Consider the following 22,787-nt stretch of genomic DNA (forward strand, 5'->3'; position numbering starts at 1 on the left):
GAGGGCTCACATTTCCTAGACAGTGTGGCTTTAGAAAACTCAGTTCATTTCTTGAAGGGACTCACGGTCACTGAGCTAGACGTCAGTACTTACAGAACCCACCCAGAAGAAAACCTGGGGCCACTCTGGGACATCTGTATCCCCAATGCAAATCAAGGAGAGTCTATGAACCCTGCAAAGACAAGCTTAGGTCCTGGAAAAAAGGGTGGGGGTTTTCAGAGCCAGAGTCCTGGCTAGGAACAGAAGGCCTTTGATGTACAGGCGCTCTGCCTGGGGCTTATACAAATAGCTCCATCTAAGGATGAGGGATTGCAGAGTGAGGCAAAGGTGCTACTAAACAAGACAGAACTCTGAGAGGGGAAGGCCCAGCTAGAGCTCAGGTTCGAGTCAGTAAAGCAGGGCTGGTGTCAGAGTCTTCCGAGGTCATGATAAATGAAGACCAGGTAGGCAGGAAAGGCCAGCAAGGGCAGCTGCTACCTGGGGACAGCGTCATCTGCACCTCTCTCCTAGACTATGAGGCCTGAAGCAACAAGACTGTCATGGAAACTGTAGAGCCTGGGATTAGAGGCCTTTGGGGACAGCTACATTTAGCCAACTGAAGCCAGAGGTATGAGGTGTGTCCCCGGCCATTTTCTGGTTATCAGCACCATACCACTTAATCTTCAAGAGGTCCTAGTGAGATAGCTCTACACACCCCATTTCTCAGACGGAGAAAGTGAAATATAGACTTACATAGTGTGTTCAAAAATCACAGAGGCAGAACGTGACAAGGCTTGGAACCAAAGTCAGATTTGCCTCAAGCCCAACCATTACTGTTCTCCCTCCTGGGGCTGCAGAGCCTGAAATGGAGAGAAAAAGCCCCCGGCCTCACACCTGGAGGGAGATGGGATTGTATTTGGATGGCGTCAAGTTCACACGACACCACCTCCTCTGGGAAAGGCAGCTCTGAGCCAGGGTGAGGCATGGCAAGCAGGCCTGAGCTGTCCAGGGAACAGGGGCCAGGGCAGGCAGTCATGCAAAGCCAGAGATGGGGTGTCCTCACCCCTACCTGCTCCCTTGAAGTGTCCAGTTACAGCCAGCTCCACGCTTCCCGGTCACGCCACATTTAGCATTGCTGAGAGTGAGCCTGCGCAGGGATATAGAGAAGGGGTGGTAGGGACTCTTTGAGGGGTGGGAGAGAACCCCCCCCACCTTCAAACCCTTCTACACTTACTTCAGCCACCAGCCGCCTCCCAGCCTAATCCTTTGTGGGACTCTGGACAGGTTCCCTTCCCTCTTCGACACCATTGGCCTCTCTGAAGATGGCTAATTCATCAAAGATGTGTCAACTGCTGACTAGGCCAAACTTAGAAAGATGAGGCCTGCCCTCTCTCCCAGATTTCCCAGAACTGCACCACTGCCCTGCTGTGACTTGAGGGGTCTTGGGTAGATGGCATAAGTGTAAAGCTCTGGTTTTTATTTCTGTTTGGCTCCCAGAACATTCCACTCAGCTCCGACTCCCATCAAATACAGTAGTGGGGAAAGAAGGTAGCCAAAGCTTAGTTCAGGTTCTGACAGTCAAGGGTTGTATGTGAGACTGGGAAAGTCACAGAATCCCTCAGGGCCTCAGTTCTCTTATTTGAAAGACTGGATTAATAATATGGCATCCTTGAAGTAAAGCAATGAGCTTGGGCCTGCTTGTAATGCCAGCCCTTGGGAGGCTGAGGTCAATAGCTTGTCGATAGAGGCAGAGGACTGCCAATAGTTCCTGGCCTACGTAGTGAGTTTCAGGTCAGCATAGACTATATGGCGAGAGCCTGTGGCACGCCTTTAATCCCAGCATTTGGGAGGCAGAGGCAGGTGGATTTCTGAGTTCGAGGCCAGCCTGGTCTACAAAGTGAGTTCCAGGACAGCCAGGGCTATACAGAGAAACCCTGTCTCGAAAAACAAAAAACAAAAAAAACCAAAAAACCAAACCAAACCAAAACAAAACAATAGGGGTAGGCTGGAGAGATGGCTCAGCGGTTAAGAGCACTGACTGCTCTTCCAGAGATCCTGAGTTCAATTCCCAGCAACCACATGGTGGCTCACAACCATCGGTAATGACATCGGACGCCCTTTTCTGGTGTGTCTGAAGACAGCTACTTACATGTAATAAATAAATATCTTTTTAAAAAAGCAATAAGGGCTACAGATTTTCACTCAGTAAAGCAACTGTCTATCATGCAGGAAGCCCTAGGTCTGAGCACAAACTGAGCACAAAGGTGCGTGTCCATAATCCCAGCACATGGGAGGTGGAGAAAAGCAGGAACCTGAGGTCATCTTCAGCAAATAGAAAACCTTCCAAAGTGCTACCCAGGAGTCAGTACAGAGCAGTCCCTCGGTAAACAATGGCTGCTATCAGGGATGAACTCAGGGGCGTGAGTTCAAAGACTGTTGCTGATAATGGAAGAGCCCCAGGGATAACACCATTAATAATGAGACCTGGCGTGTGGAACAAGCCCCGTGTGCTTGTGCTGTGCTCCGAGCTTTCTCTGCATGATTTCATTTCACTCTCAGCGCCCTGTGCGAGGCCCTGTCACTCATCTTGTTTGCAGATGCTGCTGTGGAAGTGCAGAGAGCTCTGCTGACACAGCCTGGGATGGACAGCCTTGCCTGGAGCTGAGCCCCAAGGCCTCCCAGCTGCTCTGTGGTGCTGGGTCAGGGTTCTGCAACAACAGTTCAGAAGGGGTCAGCGCTCAGATCTAGTCCAAGCCTTAGCTTGTCATAGGCAAGCTGAAGAGTTCAAAAAGAGGGCAGGGATGGGAGCCAGGGAGCATCCTGGGAGGCAGTGGGCTCGATCCCACACAGAACAGGGAAGGAGGGGAGAAGAGAGGGGCTAAGGAAATGAGACATGCTTGGCACAAAGTCACGGATAAAACTTGATAGAGGTAAAAAAAAAAAAAAAAACAGCACTTCCCAGATATCCCACGGGCCCTACCAGCAAGGACCCTTGGTCATCATCCCACAGGGCTACCCTCTGTGTCATTGGGATTGCTGTCACATGAAGCCTAGGCATGATACATCTCCTGGCTCCTCCTCTTAGGGCCTACCCAGAAACTGATAAGGTCACCTTGCATAGACATAGGAAACCTAGCAGTCAGGCTCCCTGGGAAGCAAGGGCTCACTGACTCACTGACTGACCAGGTCACTCGCTGACCAGCAAAGCTTGAGTCGAGAGAGGAGCTCTCCTCCGAGTATCCAATCTGGCTCAATTTCTCTCTCATGATAGCTCTTTCCTCATCCTCTTCAGCATTTGCCTACCAGCATGTAACAATTTCCCACCTTGGTTATCTATCTATCATCTGTCTGTCTGACTGTCTGTCTATCATCTCTTCCCTTCTCTCCCTATCTCCCTAATCTGATGGCTAGCTCCAGCCAGGGTCCCAGTCCAGGGAAAGGGTACGAATGGAGGTGGTGGGCCTGGGGTTGGCCATGCCTAGACATTGGTCCTTATTCTCATTGTAGCTGGCTTTCTTCGAGGCCAGGACTGGGTGATGGTGTCGCTACTCCCTCCGCAGTCTGACGTCACACTTCCAGGCTCCACCCGACTGGAGGGCGAACCCCAAGGGGACCTCATGCAGGCTCCGGGTCTCCCAGACTCCCCTGCCCCACAGAACGTAAGTACCTGGAACCTAGGCCTGGAATAGGGCAAGCCTGGTAGCTCTAAGAGCATTGAGTAGACCTTCGGGATCTACTTTGTCCCTTACACAGAACAAAAATGATGATGACTCTAGACCCAGAAGGGCCAAGTCACAGATCTCTGTCCATCCTTGGTTTGGTGTTTCCCCAGATATGGAACCCATCAGCCTTAGGGGGCCCAGGTTTAGAAGAAGTATGCTTGAATCAGATTGGAATCCCAAGAGCAGGTTGCCTTCCCCATCACGTTGGGAGCTCAGCCATACTCTCTTATCTCAGTACAGCACAGGGTCCTGGCAGATACCCTGGTCCAACCCCCATTTACAGATTCTCTATTCTGTCTGCCCAGAAGCATGCTAACTTCAGCTGCTCGTCGTTTGTGCCTGACGGCCCTCCAGAGAGGGCGCCCTCACTGCCTCCACACAGCCCCAGCATCGCATCTCCAGACCCAGAGCAGATCCAGGGCCACTGCACAACCGGACCCGGCCTGGGCTCCTTCCGCCTTTCTCCTTCAGAAAAGTATCCTGGCTTTGGCTTTGAGGAGGGCCCAGCAGGCAGCCCAGGGCGCTTCCTCAAGGGCAACCACATGCCTTTCCACCCCTACAAGAGGCACTTCCACGAGGACATCTTCTCTGAAGCCCAGACGGCCATGGCACTTGATGGACACTCCTTTAAGACTCAGGGGACACTGGAAGCCTTTGAGGAGATCCCTGTGGACGTGGGCGACGCTGAGGCCTTCCTGCCTAGCTTCCCAGCAGAGGCTTGGTGCAATAAACTCCCTTACCCCAACCAGGAACACAACCAAGTTCTGGTGAGTGCCAATGGCCGAGGGCCTTCCACCTCCTCTCTCCTGGCTGCCTAGAAAGACTCCTCAAAGCCAGGCCTGGTGGCATACGCCTGTAATCCTACTACTCAGGAGGCTGAGGCAGGAGGACTTCTTGAGGCAGAGGCCAGCCTCTGCCTATATATGGAGACACTGTCTCCAAATCAGAGCTCCAAAGGAGGCAGCAAGCAAAGAGGGTGGGGGCCTCCTGGTTCCATGCTGGTCCCCTGGGGAGGGGGATGCTAGCCTGGCAGGCGTGGAGGGGGCAGGTGGAGGGGGCAGGTGAGGGAAACACATGAGGGAAGGGAGCTGGCAGCTTCCCAGAGGCTGCTGAGTCAAGATTCCAGAGGGTGACTTCTCTGTTTATTTAAGTGTCAAAGAATGCCAAGCCAGACCAACACACCCCTATGCAAATGTGAGGAGGAAAAGACGCATTCCAGAGAGAGAAGGTTCTGGACAGAGCATCAGAACAAAAACCCCACCAAATAAGGACTGGGGACTTCACTGCTAGCTCCAGGCCCTTCCAGACCCTGCTTTTTATTTCTTTTCATGGGTGAGACAGAAAACAGCTATGTTGCCTAAGGCCATCCATGAACTAGACATCCTCCTGGTGCTGGAATTACTGGTGGGGTTCTGGACCTATTCTAAGGCCAGAGCAGGCTTCTATGGATAAGTGCCTTGGGAACACCTCAGAAAGTTGACTAGCACTTCCGCAGCCAGAACTGCAGGCCCTGTGACCTCGGGCAAGTCACTTAATCTCTCTGAGCCTCGTGGGAAAAGTCCTGCTAAGGGTTTCCTGTCTCAGGCTTGCCCCCTGCTCCCGATCTCTGATTCCCAAGGCACCCCAATGTAATAATTCAGCCTGGACTCTGCTCCTCCAGGGGTCCACCAGCCTTCTTTACCTCCTACTTCCAAATAGGCCCATTCCAGTCCTTAGCCACTCCTATCAGGAAGGAAGAGGGGGAAAACAGATGAACACCCAGGTGGGTCAGGTGTGGCCAAGACAGGATCTTCTGCTGTTTCTGGAGCCATGACTGCTTTTTCTCAAGCCTTTAGAATGTGGTGGGAGCCACAGCTTGGCACCCAGAAAGCCAGCAGTTGTCCCCCATTGTCCACTCGTTGTAGCTCCTTGTCACTCAGCCAGGAGATTTCCTTCCAGGGTTGCATCAATAGAGTTCTCACTATCTCCATCTTGAGAATCAGGACCCGGCCCTCTCTGGTTGAGGCCTTATGACTTACCAGGACATCTACAACCTATAAACAGAAGTCCACCTGGCCCCATGGCCACAAGCTGTACCCAGCTGCCTGGTCCACCCTATGGGTGACAGGTGCCATGTAGTTTCCCGTCTTTGGGAGCAGCTGTATCATCTGTGAAATGAAGGGGTTGGACTCAGTGCTTGTGGCCCTTGCAGGCTCAAGATCCTACGATTATGGCAATCTCTGCATCAGCTGCCCTGAGGCACACCCAGAAAGTGGTCACAGCTAGCTTTCACCCCTCTGGGCCCAAATGCTGCCTTCCCAAAGGCCTGTGGGAATCCTAGTGACAGGAGCCTGATCCTGGCTTGTCTATCTGCCAGGTAGGTCCAAGCCGCACGCCCTTGCTAACTCTATGCAGGGCTCAGCTCTGGGTTAGGCCCCGAGGACTTCACATGGGTCTCTCAGAACTCTCTGGTCCCATTCAAGTCTATGTGACAAGTCCCCTCCATTTCTCTGGTGGCCCAGACTAGCCTGCCGCCTGCAGTGAGGTGGAATGTGAGGAACACTGTCCTTTCTAGCCTAGCCCCTCTACTGACTTGCTGATTTCCCTCAGGAAAACCCCTATCCATCTCTGTTCTCTGTTCCTTTCCTAAGAGTTAGCCTTGAGAGGGTCAGAGAAAGGATTCTTCCAGTGTGAAGTTCAAGACAAGAAAAAGAAGTGGGGGCCCATCATTGGTGGTGCACGCCTTTAATCCCAGCACTTGGGAGGCAGAGGCAGGCAGATTTCTGAGTTTGAGTTCAGCCTGGTCTACAGAGTGAGTTCCAGGACAGCCAGGGCTACACAGAGAAACCCTGTCCCAAAAAAATTTAAAAAAAAAAAAAAAAAAAAAAAAAAAAAAAAGAAGAAGAAGAAGGGGGAAAATTTTTCTTTTCCACTTTTCCAGCAGGGGTCAGAGGTCAAGGTCAAGCCCCAAGCTCTGGACAGTGGTCCTGGGATGTACTGCTACCAGCCTCCCTTGCAACATATGTACTGTTCTTCTCAGCCTGCCTTCCATCAGGTAAGTCTGAGGCAAGTGGTTATACTCCCTGGAGCTCTCAGGAGGCTCTGTGGGTGTCGCTGTGGGCAGTGTATGTGAGGACAGGCAGGTGAAGATATCAGAGTCCCGAACCTCAGGCTGGGCTATCCCAGATATAGAACAGTGGCTAGTGGGAAGAGAAACCATTTCCCTTTCCTAGGGGCTTACAGACTTTTCTGAACCCCTGGCTAGGGAGTCTCAAACAGAAAGTGCAGCCGAGACTGAGGCAGAGCCATGGTGTGAACCAAAGAGGGAGGGGAGGAGAAGCGAGAAGCATCCTAGACAGACAGGAGCAAAGAGGGGTGTGTGGTATGACACACTGGCTGAGCAGGGAAGGAAACAAAGGCTCCCATCTAGGTCACACCTTGCTGTGTGACCTTGTCCCTTACACTTCCCTTAGGCAGAGAGTGGTGGACACAAGCACGAGGCTGGGGTCCTCCCTAGTCTTTACCATCCTTGCCCTTCCCCACTTCACTGCCCAGTTTAGCCTCTCCAGGATGGATGAGATTCTCAATCATTGCCCCACACTGGCAAGGGATGGAGGATTTTTGAAAAGAGACAGAAGAGAGCCCCAGAGCAGCCAGGCAGCTCCCTTGGAGTCACCGGGCAAGACAGAGCAAGTGGCTGCCCAGCGCCCAGCTCCATCCACCTGCAGCCTGGCACTCAGACAGGCCCTGCCTGTGGAGCAGGTTCTACTCCCGCTCTGGCATTGGCCCTGATCCTGGCCAAGCCAGGAGGCAGGCTGGGGGGGGGGGGGGGCGGGGGGGTGGTGTATGTGTCAGGTTGCCTGTAGTGGGTACAAGTGAGAGAGAGGGACAAAGAGACATATCACATGAGGAGGCATCCTTGTATCCTTGTTTTTTAGAAAGGGCTGCAAAGGCCTAAACTTTTCTGAGGTTTCTGGCCTGATTCAGGGCAGCATGTGTCCCTAAGGCAGTCTGCCACATCAGGGACCAAGTCACCACAGCATAAAGGTGATCGGACGCTAAGTGCCCTTGCTCTGCCCAGCCCTGCTTTGAAGCCCTCTGCAGTCAACGTCCTTGAACAAGATGGCCGCGCCCAGGGCTTTATGGAGCCCAGAGAGAGGGTGACTCAGGCACTAAGTGTCTTTCGGTGACCTGGAAAGAACACTTCAGCCTGGAGCAGCTGGGGGAGTCAGAGTCTCCAACCCCCAGCCCCCATAAAACACCATTCCTGGCACCGCAGCCACTCCCTCTGCCGTGTAAAACTACCTCCTACCCCCACCTGCCCACCATCATGACCTGCTCTTTCAAAGAGCCACTGAAACTCATAAAGGTGGCCGTGCCTAGAACACACCCAGGCTGGACATCCCACTTCCGGCCCATTGCTCCAAAAGAGGCACAGGAGAGGGGGCTTGGGGTGCCTGCCTGGCAAGTGCAGAACGGTGGGCTTTTTCCCCATCCTATCACCATGGCGACCAGGGTACCTCAAAGCCTGAGAGGCAAGAGCTGGAGGAAGACAGCTTCGAGACCTTTTGAGAGTCTGAGTTCTAGAGTGTAGATGGCTAGCCAAGCCCAAAATGTTCGTTCCATTGCTCCATAGCATTGGGAATGGTGTCGGGTCCATGGCCAATGGAAGGAGAATCTGGCTTCAGCTTCCTCTCTGGACGTGTCTGCATGAGGAGGGGTTCCCCACTTGGGAAGGCATCGTGGTGACCACTCTGTCCCTTTTGGCCCCTACAGTACTCCCCGGGTGGAGGCAGCTACCCTGTGCCCTACCTGGGCTCACCTCACTATCCCTATCAGAGGATTGCACCCCAGGCCAACGCTGACGGTCACCAGCCACTCTTCCCAAAGCCCATCTACTCTTACAGGTACATATCCTAGCACAACTGGGGCAGAACTAGGAGCAAGGAGGGGCCCTGGGAAAGCTAAGGTACGGTGATCCTCATCATGTAAGGGTTATTGCAGGGGATAGAAATCACGCCCAGTAACTTCCAAGGATGCTGGAGAAACGATGCCCGTGGGTGGGTAGATAGTAACTACATAACCTTTGACCTTTTGTCAGACCCTGAGGAGTCTTAACTCAGGTTGGACTCAGTAGATGCTGCTGACTTGGGCAGGTGGGCCTGTGAGGTCCCATGCTGGGGCCCTGGTCATAGAGTTTAGGTGGGAGATTAAGAGAGCTGCTCATTGCCTCTCCCCTCTTCCAACATTAAAGCAAAACCCTCTAACAGCCCTGCTACTTACTAACTGAGAAACTGGTTGTCTGGAAGGCAAATGGGGAGACAAGCCAGGCTATTTGAAGTTTTATGTAAGAGAATGTGGGCAGAACAGTGTGTGGCACCCAGCAGGAAGCCTTGTTCCCTTCCTACTGTCTCACAGAAGCACGGGGAGCTGCGGGCTGAGTGGTCAGGGTCATTTCTGTGCAATGATGGATGCAAAGCCTCCATCCCCACGGCTCTGAGGATGCCAGCTACTGTATTTTTGTCATTTCAAAACTAAGGAAACGGACTCAAAAGAGAGGTTCAGACAAGCTCACACATCTAGGGGCTAAGCCAGACGGCAATCTGGTTTTCCAGATTCCACAAAATGCTCGTAGATTTCAGTCTCAGCCTCACAGAACGTGTCGGCCCAGGAGAGCTGAAGATGGAGGCCTGGTCAGGAGGGCTGGGCTCTCAGGATCTCTCTTTTGCAGCATCCTCATCTTCATGGCCCTTAAGAACAGTAAGACCGGAAGCCTTCCAGTCAGTGAAATCTACAATTTCATGACGGAGCACTTCCCTTATTTCAAGGTGAGTCTAAAACCCACCCTTGCCCCCAGCCCAGCATGAAAGCAGTAGGGGTTTGGCCCTAAGATGCTTTCTCTCTGTGTCCGTGGTGAAATGCAAAGCTCCCAAGGGGGCTGGATTTTCAGGACTGCACATGACTTAAAGAGAGAGAATCACCTCACATCTACCAGGCCCAAGGCTCCATCCTCCATAGCAAAAGGGGGGCGGGGACTGTGAATAGAGAGCTCTAGCTGCTTGCTCTGGGATACACAGCAATTGGGAGGAGCTGGAGAAGGGGTTGGGGGGAGTCCTGACAGGCTTCGGAGCTCAGCTACTTATCCCCAAATTAGAGAGGAGAACAAGTGATGGAAGTCTTTTCCGGCCTCAGTCAGGGTGCTATCTATGGGGCTGGAGGGATTCCAAGTCAGGGCTGATCACTAAGGTGACGGACGATTGATTGCCTTCCAGAGTGAGATTAACATCTGCCTCTAGAGGTGGCATGGTGAGCTTCACTTGGACCTAAAAGTGGGGCTCACAGTCTTGGGGTGTCCCAAGGATTCAGCGGGTTCTCCCCCAAACCCATGAGCAACATTAATTAGTTCCTAGTCTCCACAGAAGAGACTTCAGGCAACTCCCAGCAGTTTCTTCCCAGTAGCCCCTGGGACAGGAAGACTGAGAGGGACCCTGGGGAAACTGAGGCATGAGATTCATCAATATGTAACAGTTACAGTTGCATGAAGTGGAGGTCCCACCCAGTAGATTTTCAAATGTCCCTACAAGATTTCTACACAGGGGTTGGGGGTAAGAATCGATCATCCCTGACCCTTGATCTAACCCTGAGGAGTCATGTCTGTCTCTGGGTGAGCCTGCTGAAGTCCAACCTCCTGGGGACATGACAGATACCCTTCTATCCAGGTGAGCAAATTTGTCAGAGGGCGGTTTATCCTTCTAAGATCACACAGCAGATGGATCAATTGTTGGGTCAAGAAAAACACAGCCTTATCCCTTGATACATGTCCCCTGAGACCCTCTTGCACAGACACCTTCTCCTGAGGTAGGTGCAGGAGAGACAAGATCTTTTGTTGGGGAATCCAGTCCCCAGGACTTACACCCTTGTCAACACTGTCTCACCTACTAACCAGGCAAGACAGGAGCTGAGGCGCAGGTGATCCAGAGCCAGCTCTGTGGGCAGGGGGGATTCCTGCCCCCAACTATCTGTACCATAGTCTGGCCCGGGGACAGGTTGCTAATGTGCAGACAGCTTTGCACCTGCTGTGCTCCCAGCAGACAGGGAGTGGGCAAAAACATCTTTCAGCATGGCTTTGGCTGGAGTGGAAATGTCCACAGACTTGAGGTTCTGGGAGGGAGAAACACCATAGTGTTCCTGAATCCCAGAATCTCCAGGTAGAGATAGGCGCTCCCCTCCTCCTAAGGTGGCAGCAAAGTCCTCCAAAAACTGAACAGAGAAAGGGAGGCGAGGCCCCTCCCTCTCCTCTGGGCCTTCTTCCCTGCCCACTCCTGGCCTTACCCCCAGCCCCTCCCTGCATCTCATCTTCCTGGCTTAATTATTTTTCCCGGGAGCCGTGTAATCCCTGTTTTATGGGGCTGAAGAGTGAAGAGGTCTGACAGCTTTTTCGGTTCGGTTGTTTTTCTTAGCCGGTTGCATCACCCCTGCATGCCAGAGTTTACATTTGACTTCAGAGATACTGTGTGAGGATCTGACCAGCCCCATTGGCAAGGCAGGCCCCCACGGGAATGACCTGGGCAGGGCCCTCAGCTAAGGAACAGGGCTGAAGTCCATACCCGGTTATCCTCATGTGATTCAAGGCCAGCTGTTTTCTTCTCTGGCCCTCAGTTTCCCCCTCTGTAACATGTCAGTTTGGACGAGTTGGTACCTAGATTCCTTCTAAGCCAACAGGTTCTCTCCGAACCTCCCCAAAGAGAGAGTTCCAAGGCTCTAAACCTCTCAGTCCTTATTTGGAGGTCATTTTTCAGGGCAAAGACAGAGTGGACTCTGAAGTGGTCAGTACTCACACCCAAGGCAGCTGCTGTGGGCGTCCCATAGTCCCATGAGTCAGGGGCCAAGGAAGTGTCCAGCCACCGTGCATAATTGTTAATGCTGACCACCCCTCTTCCAAACAGGAAGTGGCTGCGGTGGGGGCTGCCCTGGCATCCGAAGTCACACATTTAATGGGACCATAAAAGTTCCCAGTACCCATTAAGTCTGCTCTGGGGTGATGAAGCTTTGGTTCTTAGTAGAGACAGCTGTGGGAGTTTAAGAAGGTCCAGCAGCTCAAGATGCTCGCTGGTAACCCCTGATGGACCTTGGGGTCATCAGGTCCAGTCCCATGATGGGTTAGCTGTCCCCAAGAAAGGCTCTGGCAGCTGCTGCCAGCAACTCTACTGAGACTGGCATCAGGACCCAGGGCCCGGTTCTGCTGGGCGTGAGTCAGCTTGGCTGCACCCTGGGGCAAGGGAGCTAGGGAGGAGGGCGTGGCCATCTCTCATTAACCAGAAAGAGGGGCTTGAAAGAGAGAGGAGCCAGGGTGTAAGGGCTTCATTCAGGAAGTATCATCAACTGGAGAGGTAGCTCTACCCACCGCCAGCCCTCGTCGGGCTCAGGGTGGTCAACTGAGCCAGACGTGGGGGACAGGAGGCCCATGCCCCTCCACCACCATCCCTGCCACCGCCTCTCACCCAACTGAGTCAGCTTAATGGTTTTTACAACCCTCCTTGGGCACAATTACTGCACTGGTGGCATGACCGGGCCTCCTAATGGGTGTTTATTCTGTTGGCACGAGCACCCCCTGCCTGAGGGCTGGCCTCCCCACCAGGGCACACCTCCAGGGCACACTCATGCGAACTCACACCCACACACTCAATCATGGGTACACACGTACTCTGAGATACTTTCTCACACATAGCCATCCTCACTCAGGAGTTCAGAGGCCTATGGTAGGAGACGCCACTCCCACCGAGAGATGTCGAAGGATCTGGTGAATATTCAGTCACATACGACTACCCCAGCCTCTACCAACACCACATCTGCCATCAAACATAGAGGCAGCAGGTGTGCTAACTCCCACCTGTTCACCAACCCTTTTCTGCCCAGCTTGCTCTGGAGGGATGAGGTGGACCCAGAGGAAGGGCATTATGCTGTTCTCCCTTTAAAGCTGTCCGCAAAGACTTTAAAATGGCGAGCTTCCCCTTTCTACAAGGGGATGCACAGGCCAGAAGGCCCAGTGAGCATATCCTGCTTCAGTGGGGACATAGACCAGGGGCCTCAATGGCATTTACCAGTTGTCCCTTAAAGAAAGATCACAAGTTGGACATTGTGACTTATGCCTGCTGCAATCTCAGCACCCAAGAGACTCTGAGCATCTTACTGTGAGCCTGGACTACAAGTGAGGTCCCATCTCTAAAAGGAGTGGTGGTTAACAAATATCGGAGAGAGCTGGGGGGTGGTGCACACCTTTAATCCCAGCACTCAGGAGGCAGAGGGCAGGGGGATCCCTGAATTTGAGGTCAGTCTGGTCCACAAAGTGAGTTCCAGGACAGCCAGGACTACACAAAGAAACCTTGTCTCAAAAAAGAACCCCCAAAACAACAAACAAACAAACAAGCAAACAAAAACAAACACCAATAAAAGCCTTGAGGTGGTGGTTAAGAACACTGGCTGCTCTTGCAGAGGACTTGAATTCTGTTCCCAGCCCCACATGGTGGTTTACAAACAATCTGTAACTCCAGTTCCAGGAGATTCAGTGCTCTCTTTGACAGACTCCGGTATGCATGTGGTGCTTAGACATACAGGCACCCACGTGTACACATAAGGTACATAATAAATATACAAAGGGTCATATCCTCTGAAGGGTCTAGACTAAGAGCTAGGTAGAGTAACAGCAGCTTTTAGATTTTAGCTAAAAAAACTAACTTGGGCCGGGCGGTGGTGGCACACGCCTTTAATCCCAGCATTTGGGAGGCAGAGGCAGGCGGATTTCTGAGTTCGAGGCCAGCCTGGTCTACAGAGTGAGTTCCAGGACAGCCAAGGCTACACAGAGAAACCCTGTTTCAAAAAACAAAACAAAACAAAACAAAACAAACAAACAAACAAAAAACTAACTTAGGATCAAGGATTCTGCGCATTAAAGGGTTCTACGAATGCTTTTGGAGCTGAATACATCAAACCAGAGTGTGTAGAGACCCTATGTATAGAATTGGCGAAGGAATGTTCTAGAACCCCTAGACCTAGAGCCATTTCTTGCTGCCTGAACCTAACCTGGATTCTTGTTCTTCTCTGGCAGACTGCTCCTGATGGCTGGAAGAATTCTGTTCGCCATAACCTGTCCCTCAACAAGTGCTTTGAGAAGGTGGAGAATAAATCCGGAAGTTCCTCTCGAAAGGGCTGTCTGTGGGCCCTCAATCCTTCCAAAATCGACAAGATGCAGGAAGAACTGCAGAAGTGGAAGAGGAAAGACCCCATTGCTGTGCGCAAAAGCATGGCCAAACCAGGTGAGGCTCTCAGGCCTGTGTGAGAAAGGCCAAGGGACCTGGGTACCAGAATGAAGAAGAGCAGAGCCTGGGGAGAGAGGGGTACAGGGAGGGGGGTCCAGGCTGGGAGGCTACAAAGGAGGGAGGCCTCATGACGTTTTCTTTTGGGCCTTTGCAGAAGAGCTGGACAGCCTCATTGGAGACAAAAGAGAGAAACTGGGCTCTCCGCTGCTGGGCTGTCCACCCCCTGGGCTGGCAGGCCCAGGTCCCATCCGGCCCATGGCACCATCAGCTGGTCTTTCCCAGCCTCTGCACCCAATGCATCCAGCTCCAGGCCCCATGCCTGGCAAGAACCCCCTGCAGGACCTACTGGGTGGCCATGCTCCCTCCTGCTATGGGCAGACCTACCCACACCTTTCTCCCAGCCTGGCCCCTTCTGGACACCAGCAGCCATTGTTCCCACCGCCAGATGGGCATCTTGAGCTGCAGGCCCAGCCAGGCACCCCCCAGGACTCACCTCTACCTGCCCACACACCACCCAGCCATGGTGCCAAGCTGATGGCTGAGCCTTCCTCAGCCAGGACCATGCACGATACTCTACTGCCAGATGGAGACCTTGGGACTGACCTGGATGCTATCAACCCTTCTCTCACTGACTTCGACTTCCAGGGTGAGCTGGGAGCTGGGAGCTGGGAAGGGTGGAACAGGACTAGAGAGGTGCTCTTGGCCAAGTGGCCTAGCCTCTTCATGTCTCTAGGCTGCCACCTGCTGGCTCCTGAGTTTCTGGTCACCTGAGGCGGACGACTAGGAATGTTAAATTCGCATTTGCTCCCTGCCCTCCAGATCATGAGCTAAAAGGCTCTTTTCCCCATCTCCCCCCTCCTGGTACTCTGATCATGTCCCAGATGGCTTCATCATCAAACCGCTCATCTGACAAAGCTGGGGAAAGCCGGAAGTTCCATGGTGTACTTGACTGTGAGGGACTGGGAGGCTAAACGTTCCAAAATCATTTGCGTTTTATCAGAACTTAGCTTTCACTGCAGGAGATAGACTTTCTATGGAATGGAAGACCTCAGAGCTAAGCATGCCCTAGAGAGATTTGAGGGTACAAGCCCAGAGAGGTGAATCTTTACACTCTCCTCCATCTTGCCCGCTCCATCCAACAGGCAGCCAAGCCCCACCCTCTACCCTTCTAAGCCCCGCCCCTTCCCGTTTGAACTGTAGTGTGCCGAGCGAGCCTTTTTGAAGGAGGCTGTTGATCTATACCTTAGAGTGTTAGAAATAAACTTCACATAGATCTTCATTCCAGACCTGCTGCGGCTGCAGAGAACAGGCGGCTGCAGAGGAGGCTATATGGACGTGGGATACTATAAATTCTATCAGAAGGCTGGAGATGTGGGTAGGGGGTAAAGCGTTTGCCTAGCATGCACCAATCCTTAGTTAGGGTCAATACCCCAGCATCACAAAACCCTTAATGAATACCCACTCAAGCTCCTACTGAGTAGCAGGCATCTTGCAAACAGCTTTACATATGTTCTTCCCATCTGGACCTAGCAAACAATACTATACAGAGATACATCCACTCAAGGTCACTGGGCCAGAAAGAAGGAGTTGAACCCAGGTGGCCAAGAGGTCTCTTTGGTGGCCAAGAGGTGGCCTTGTCAGGTCTCTTTCTCCACCCTGCGGTGATGATGTTCCAGGCAGTGACTCCAGTCACTGGCCTGCCACGCAGCAGGTCACATGACCCTAGGAGGAACTCAGTGACAGCACTGTTTGTTCCTCAGAGTCCAGTGTCCTTTCTGGTTCTATCCCTGTACCTTGGGTCCTGTGAGGGGGCGGGGAGGAGGGCCTAGGGAGCCAGACCTGTGTACCTCATCAGGTTCGGTGGTGCACTGTGGGAGGACTGTAGGCAGCAAATCAACCTTTGGGAACCAAAGCAGAAGCCTGAGTGAAGAGTTTCAGGGGGCCTCTAGGCCGCCCCCAAGTAGAGCTTTGCAACAACCTTCAGACGGGCAAATCCTTAACCTTAATCTAGTACCCCTTTCTTCTCGGAGAGGCCCAGAGGTTACCTGCAACTATGGCAGTGGTTCTCAACCTGTGGGTTGCGACCCCGATGGAAAGTCTGATGACCCTTTCATAGCGGTCGCCTGCATCTATGACTTTTACACTGTGCCACCTCGGAGCTCGGAGCTAGACTCTGAGGCCCAGAAAAAAAAAAAAAAAAAAAAAATCAGTGATTACTTGAGGTCCCAGAGTGGATGCCAGGATAGGCTTCCAGTCCGCATCACCAGACTCCTGTTCTCTGAGGCTTCTGAGGAACTTGGGTGGGAGTCAGACTGGGTTTAGCTCTCTATGGCTGCCAATGATGAGGCTTCTTCCCTCTCCCCGTCTAGGAAATCTGTGGGAGCAGCTGAAGGATGACAGCTTGGCCCTGGACCCCCTCGTATTGGTGACCTCGTCGCCGACGTCATCCTCCATGTTGCCACCCCCACCAGCAGCCCATTGCTTCCCCCCAGGCCCTTGTCTGGCAGAAACAGGCAATGAGGCAGGTGAACTGGCACCTCCAGGCAGCGGCGGCTCCGGTGCTCTGGGAGACATGCACCTCAGCACTCTCTACTCCGCCTTTGTGGAACTGGAGTCCACGCCCTCCTCAGCAGCTGCCGGCCCTGCCGTGTACCTCAGTCCCGGCTCAAAGCCATTGGCTCTGGCTTGAGCTATGCCCAACATCAGCTGCAGCCTTTGCCTAGCTGGCTGCCCCATATTGGGCTCACCTTAAAGGTCAAAGAAGGAAAACACTACCTGTCTCCTATGCCACTCAGCCAACTTATTTGTTAGCCAGAAGTTGGGGGCATCCATCCAGGATGCTACCTGGTGGGCCCGCATCTCACACGGGGCCCCCAGCAAGGAAAGTGTCGAAAAAGAAGCTACAGCGCGCTCCCTAGCGCCAGCTCACTCGAACTTCAGCTCTCGAGCGTGAACTCAAGCTCTACACACCTGCTCATCATGTGCCTTACACTCAGAGGAAGCCTTAGGTCACAGAGTCCGATTTGATTTCTGGGACAGCTGAGAGCTAAAAGCTTTAGTTAGCAAAGCTCAGGGCCAGTGTGACAGGTCAAAGCTCACCCTTCCAAACCTCATCCCAATCCCCATGTGCTCTACAGACCCTTGGCCCTCTCCAGTCATGTTCTCTCCCAGAAATCTCTATTTATTCTCCCATCTTACACCCTTAAAGCCTACAGGGGCTCCTCCCATATGACCTGTGAACCCCTTACGGAGACAACTACTTCATAGAATTTATCTATCCCTCTTCAGTATATACTCTGGCTGGCCACCTCCAAGGTGACACACAGAAGGGGCAGCATCTACCCTGGGACCAAACTGAGCCCAAATCCAACACAACGTGTTTGGAAAAAAAAAAAAAAAAAAAAAAAAAAACCTTGTCCTCAGAAACTTGAATCCCCCCTCTCTTAGTCTCAGCCACAGGAAAGGCCCCCCTCAGGTTGCCAAGTCTCACTCTTTCTCAAAGAGAGGCTCATATAGTTCAAGCCCCAGCCTATTGGATGCTGTCAACTGTCTCAAGCATCCTGGGTAACTAGGGTTTACAACCCGCTACAGGATGGTGTGTGTGATACACACACACACACCTGCATAGCAGACTTGGGGCTCCCAGGGAGCCGGCAGAATGTCCGTGGAGCTGAGCTGTGACTCAGATGCCCACCATGGCCCACCAAGTGGGATCCCCAGCCTTCCCAGGGCCAACCAGAACCTCCATAGGTTGTCCCCAAGCTCACATGAGAGTGGGCGGATCCCTCAGTCATCTACCATTGTCCCCTATCCTGGAACAATAAAGTAAGCTCCTGATGGTTGCAACTACTGAGCCTTCGTTTTTTTGGGACCTTCAGTCCCCAAGCAGGGTGTCTACAAGGACTCTAAAGATATAGATGTAGATGTAGATGTAGATAGATCATATATATGGAGCAGGTGTGTGTGCATTGGAAAACATGTGCTGTGTATGTTTGTGCATATGTGTGCTGCCCCCCCCCCAAAGGCATCAGATTCCCTGGAGCTGGAGTTACAAGCAGTTGTGAGCCTCTGGGTGGATGCTGGGAACCAAACTTAGGATCTCTAACAGAGCAGCAAGCACTCTTAACTGTCTGAGCATCTCTCCTACCTTAGTAAGGCATCTAGACCAGTGGTCCTCAACTTGTGGGTTGAAGCCCCTTTGGGCCAAATCAAATGGCCCTTTCACAGGAGTCATATATCATAGACTCCATAGCAGATGATATTTATATTTCGGTTCATAACAGTAGTAAAATTACCATTATGAAATAGCAATGAAGTAATTTTACAGTTGGGGTCACCACAGCACGAGGAGCTAGAGGCGGGGTAGTCACAGCATTAGGAAGGTTGAGAACCACTGCTCTAGACCAAGCAGAGTGAGCAGCCAGGCAAGGCCTCTTCTCAGAGGAACTTGAAAAATGGGGATCTGGGCTTGGCTGTCCAGAGAAAGGAGCTGACTTCTTTCAATGCCTCTTCTTCTGACACCTGTCCGATGCTGCCATGACTGACCCAAATCGCACAAGACAGGGTCACTGTTGTGGCTGGAGAGATGACTCAGTGATTAAGAGCACTCGCTGCTCTTCCAGAGGTCCTGAGTTCCATTCCCAGCACCTTATAACCTCTGTAATTCCAGGTCCAGGGGATTTGATGCTTCTGCCCTCTGGCCTCTAAGGGCTCTGCACTCTCATGTAGGCATACATTTCTTTCTCTCTTTCTCTCTTTCTCTCTTTCTTTCTTTCTTTCTTTCTTTCTTTCTTTCTTTCTTTCTTTCTTTCTTCCTTCCTTCCTTCCTTCCTTCCTTCCTTCCTTCCTTTCTCTCTCTCTCTCTCTCTTTCTTTCTTTCTTTTAAAGAAAGGGTCACTTCCCTTTCCAGGGTGTATCTTCCTGTCACTACCTGGGAGAGATGCTAAGTCTATTTGGGGCTATGGGTTCCGTGGGTGACAAGATGGGGCATAACCTGGTGCTGCCTGTGCTGCTGCTGGTGGAAGATGAGCTCAGGAAGGTCAGGCGTCCTTCCAGCCCACCCCATAGGTAGAGGTGACTGTCCCAGGAAGGAGCAGCTCTATAGCTCCCCCTCCAGAAGCACACACATGAGTCTAGATCAGTCACATGTGGGTCTTTGACTTAAGTTAGTCTAGGGGTCAGGCCTGGAGCCCAGCCAACACCTACAGGGCTCTACAAAGAATCCCAGAGCAAAAGCTCACCCCACATTAGTGCCTTCCTCCCTCCTAAGGCTCTAGGAAGGAGCTGGGGTGGGGTAGGGTAGGACATGGGAGAGGCATGGCCAGCTGGCACACCCAAGAAAACAAACTGTTTGCCTCACTGGGAGAGGGATACAGTTGTCTGGCAAATCCCAGAGTGTGTGGTGCCAGCTTTGGCCAGGGCTGGCATACATCTTGACACTCAGGCCCTCAGGCACAGGACAAGTGATTCCTAAAACTGTTCTTGGACCCACCTCCTTTGTTCTTGACACTTGGGACCTAGAGGCGCAGACAAGCCTCCCCCTACCCCAATATACCTTAAACTAGGAGACAACAAGGTATCTCCAGGAGGCCTTCCATCAAATCTGTCCCTATGGGCACGTCATGTGTGAGCTGGCTGCCTGAGCAAGGACAGTGGGTGGCAAACAGATCGGATTTTGGGTGTAATTGTTCCGGTCCTTTGTCCCTAGATTGCACATCAGATTTTAAAACTGGACCCAACTCCATTTTGAAAACAAAGCCCACACTCTTGCTCCTATGCTGCCCCCTGCTGGCCAGACCCTGGTTAAGATGGGACTGGCCAGAGCATTTGTAAATCCTCTACTTTTGGGGAGGAATTAGCCCTTTTGTTTAGGGATTCCACAAAAATTCTCAAACTACCAGGTCATAGAAGTGCACATATGTAATCTAGGCTCTTGGAGTGTGGATGCAGGAGAACTGGGAGCATGAGGTCAAGTTTCTTTTCTTTTCTTTTTTTTTTTTTAAGATGTATTTATTTTATGTATGTATGTCTGTGAGTACACTGTAGCTGTCTTCAGACATTCCAGAAGAGGGCATTGGATCCCATTACAGATGGTTGTGATCCACCATGTGGTTGCTGGGAATTGAACTCAGGACCTCTGGAAGAATAGTCAGTGAACCACTGAGCCATCTCTCCAGCCCCATGAGGTCAAGTTTCTACATAGCCAGTTCAAGAAAATAATTCAAAGGCCCATAAGTTTGGAAGAAAAAAATATACATCATCAAGGGCTGGAAAGATGAGCCAGTGGGGAAGAGCATTGGAGATGACTTCAGATCCCAGCACCCACACAAAAAGCCACACGTGCCTGACCGTCTAGCAATGGGAGATGAGGGACAGAGACAGAGGATCGTGGGCTTACTGCCCAATGGCTCTGATCAGTCTCAAAGGAGTAAGACAAAAAGCAGGGCCCTCTGGCATGTGTGTGTGTGTGTGTGTGTGTGTGTGTGTGTGTGTGTGTGTGTGTGTAGGCACATCCATTCACACATAAGCAACTACACACAGCACACCGCATTCACACTCATACAGACACAAAATTTCATCGTTTTGATTTTTACTTGAAACTTAGCAAAGCTGATGACAAATTGTAAGCTTAGACTTTACCAAAGAAGCCATGCCAGATGAGCTACTGCAGGCTCACCCCGACACTCAGAGGCTGAAGGAGGATGGTGACTTGAGCTAGGATTTCAAAGCCAGCCTGGCTGCCATAATGAGATGCTGTCTCTTAGAACAGAGGAGAGCTCTAAACACCTCACTTCCTTCCTCTTTCCAGGGGGTGGGGCCACGAGACAAACGCAGCAGGTCCCATCACTGGCAGCCCAAACCAATGTGAGAGTCTACAGTATGAAGACTACAGGAAAAAGCAGCCAAGGCCTGCCTAACTGCCCTCCCTCCCCCTTTCTTCCTTCCTTCCTCTCTTCCTTTTCTTTTCTTTTTTATCTGAGTCTTACACTTCCACACCGAACAGGAACTCAAACAGGGCAGGAACCTGGAGACAGGAGCTGATGCAGAGGCCATGGAGGAATGCTGCTTACAGGCTTATTCCCCATGGCTTGCTCAGTTTTCTTCCTCATAGAACCCAGGACCACCAGTTCAGGTATTGCACTACTCACAATGGGCTGGGCCCTTCCCCAACCCATCACTAATTAAGAAAATGCCTACAGCTGGATCTTACGGAGGCATTTTCTCAATTGAGCTTCCCTCTTTTCACATGGTTCTAGCTTGTGTCAGGCTGACATAAATCTAGCCAGGACCAAGATACCCAGGGTCTCACTTTCATTTAGAGACCTCAGTTAGGGGACAAGGGACAGTGGCTTCGGTATCTATCCCCTTCCCTGTTGCTGATCTTTGCTACTCTGTGGGTTCTTCTTTCTTCTCCCCTTCTCCACCCCTTTACTTCCATGCTTTCAATCCCTCAACACTAGATAAGAGAGGGAAAAGGGATGGAGAGAAAAGAGACCCCTGAGTACAGTCAGGGGCTGGAAAGGGGCCATGTCATTGCTAGACCACTTCCTAATGATTCGGCCAGTTCCTTGGGACAAGTTTGATCCTTGCCTACTGTCAGGACATCTAGTTTCTTCTTGTTGTTTCTTCTTTGTGCACAACTACTTAACACACCACAACCAACAGCAACCAACCAACCAACAACCCACCCCACCTCTTGGGGCCCTACCATTTATATACCCTACGAAGTCCCCTGAATTCAAATGTCACACAATTGAGAAACTATCTGCGGCTGGCAAAACCACAGCCCTATTAGAGCAGGAGGCAGATCCTAGTCAGCCGCTACCGACAATCTGAAGCAGCCCCGCATCCCCACCCCTGGAGAAAAATGAAACCACATTCCTCTTTCTGTGATTTTTTTTTATTTTTATTTTTTAAAGAGTTATTTATTCTTTAAAAACAGTACACTGGCCGGGCAGTGGTGGCGCATGCCTTTAATCCCAGCACTTGGGAGGCAGAGGCAGGCGGATTTCTGAGTTCGAGACCAGCCTGGTCTACAGAGTGAGTTCCAGAACAGCCAGGGCTACACAGGGAAACCCTGTCTCGAAAAAAAAAAAAAAAAAAAAAGAAAACACACACACACACACAAGACAAAACAAAAGCTAAATGTCAGCCTCCCAGTTTGTGGGACATGGAGACAGGGGGTCTCCAAGGCAAGCTGGCTAGATAGATAGTCAAATCAGCAAGCTCTTGGCTCACCCAGAGGCCCTCATTCAGTAAGGAAAGTGGAAAGCAACTGAGGAAGACACCTGTTGTCAGCCTCTGTCTTCCACACACATGCATATCACATACCCACATATGAACACACACAATACATATATGCACACAAAATAGTTCTCAGGTTCTCAGTGGAAGGGTCTGGAGACAGCTCAGTCAGTACAGTGTTTGCCACTCAAGCAAGAGAACCCAAGTTGTTGGGTTTTTTTGTTTGTTTGGTTTTTTTTTTTTTAACTTATTTATGTTATGTGTATGGGTGTTTTTGTCTGCATGTGTATCCCAGAGAACACTGGATGTTCTGGAAATGGAGTCAGGCAGTTTGTAAGCTGCCATATAGGTGCTAGGTAATGTAGAGTGCATCTGTAATTCTAGAGTGGTGAGTTGGGGGTGGGGGTGGGGTCTGGGGGGCAGAGTCAGGTAAAGAATGACTGAGGAAGACATAAAGTGTTGACCTTTGTCCTTAACAGACACGCACCCCACCTACACATGGAGAAACATACACATACAAATAGAATTCCCAAAGTTCAGTAGAGAT

At 51.6% G+C, this 22,787-nt stretch overlaps 1 protein-coding gene across 3 annotated transcripts; it reads left to right on the forward strand.

The window, feature by feature from the left end:
• The first annotated feature begins 3,515 nt into the window (after positions 1–3,515).
• Foxn1 (forkhead box N1) lies at positions 3,516–16,685 on the forward strand. Of its 3 annotated transcripts, none has more exons than XM_021177920.2 (8): positions 3,516–3,638; positions 4,007–4,468; positions 6,622–6,735; positions 8,457–8,587; positions 9,412–9,508; positions 13,786–13,993; positions 14,151–14,642; positions 16,366–16,685. In XM_021177920.2, exons 1-8 carry the CDS (start codon positions 3,516–3,518, stop codon positions 16,683–16,685), a joined length of 1,947 nt encoding a protein of 648 aa, XP_021033579.1. The 3 variants fall into 3 exon arrangements, with proteins under 3 accessions (XP_021033579.1, XP_021033581.1, XP_021033580.1); XM_021177922.2 differs by having other exon boundaries at positions 6,625–6,735; XM_021177921.2 differs by having other exon boundaries at positions 4,010–4,468.
• The last annotated feature ends 6,102 nt before the right edge of the window (positions 16,686–22,787 follow it).

This window comes from Mus caroli, unplaced genomic scaffold (assembly GCF_978045245.1).
Source record: "Mus caroli unplaced genomic scaffold, Mus_caroli_1 scaffold_13, whole genome shotgun sequence".
Taxonomy (NCBI): Eukaryota; Metazoa; Chordata; class Mammalia; order Rodentia; family Muridae; genus Mus; species Mus caroli.

What these genes read in the sequence shown, in the direction of transcription:
- Foxn1 (XM_021177920.2), top strand. Translation starts at nt 3,516, where the DNA reads ATGGTGTCGCTACTCCCTCCGCAGTCTGACGTCACACTTCCAGGCTCC. An exon ending in AGGAACACAACCAAGTTCTG is followed by an intron (nt 4,469 to 6,621) that starts GTGAGTGCCAAT and finishes CCACTTTTCCAG; the next exon opens with CAGGGGTCAGAGGTCAAGGT. An exon ending in AAGCCCATCTACTCTTACAG is followed by an intron (nt 8,588 to 9,411) that starts GTACATATCCTA and finishes TCTCTTTTGCAG; the next exon opens with CATCCTCATCTTCATGGCCC.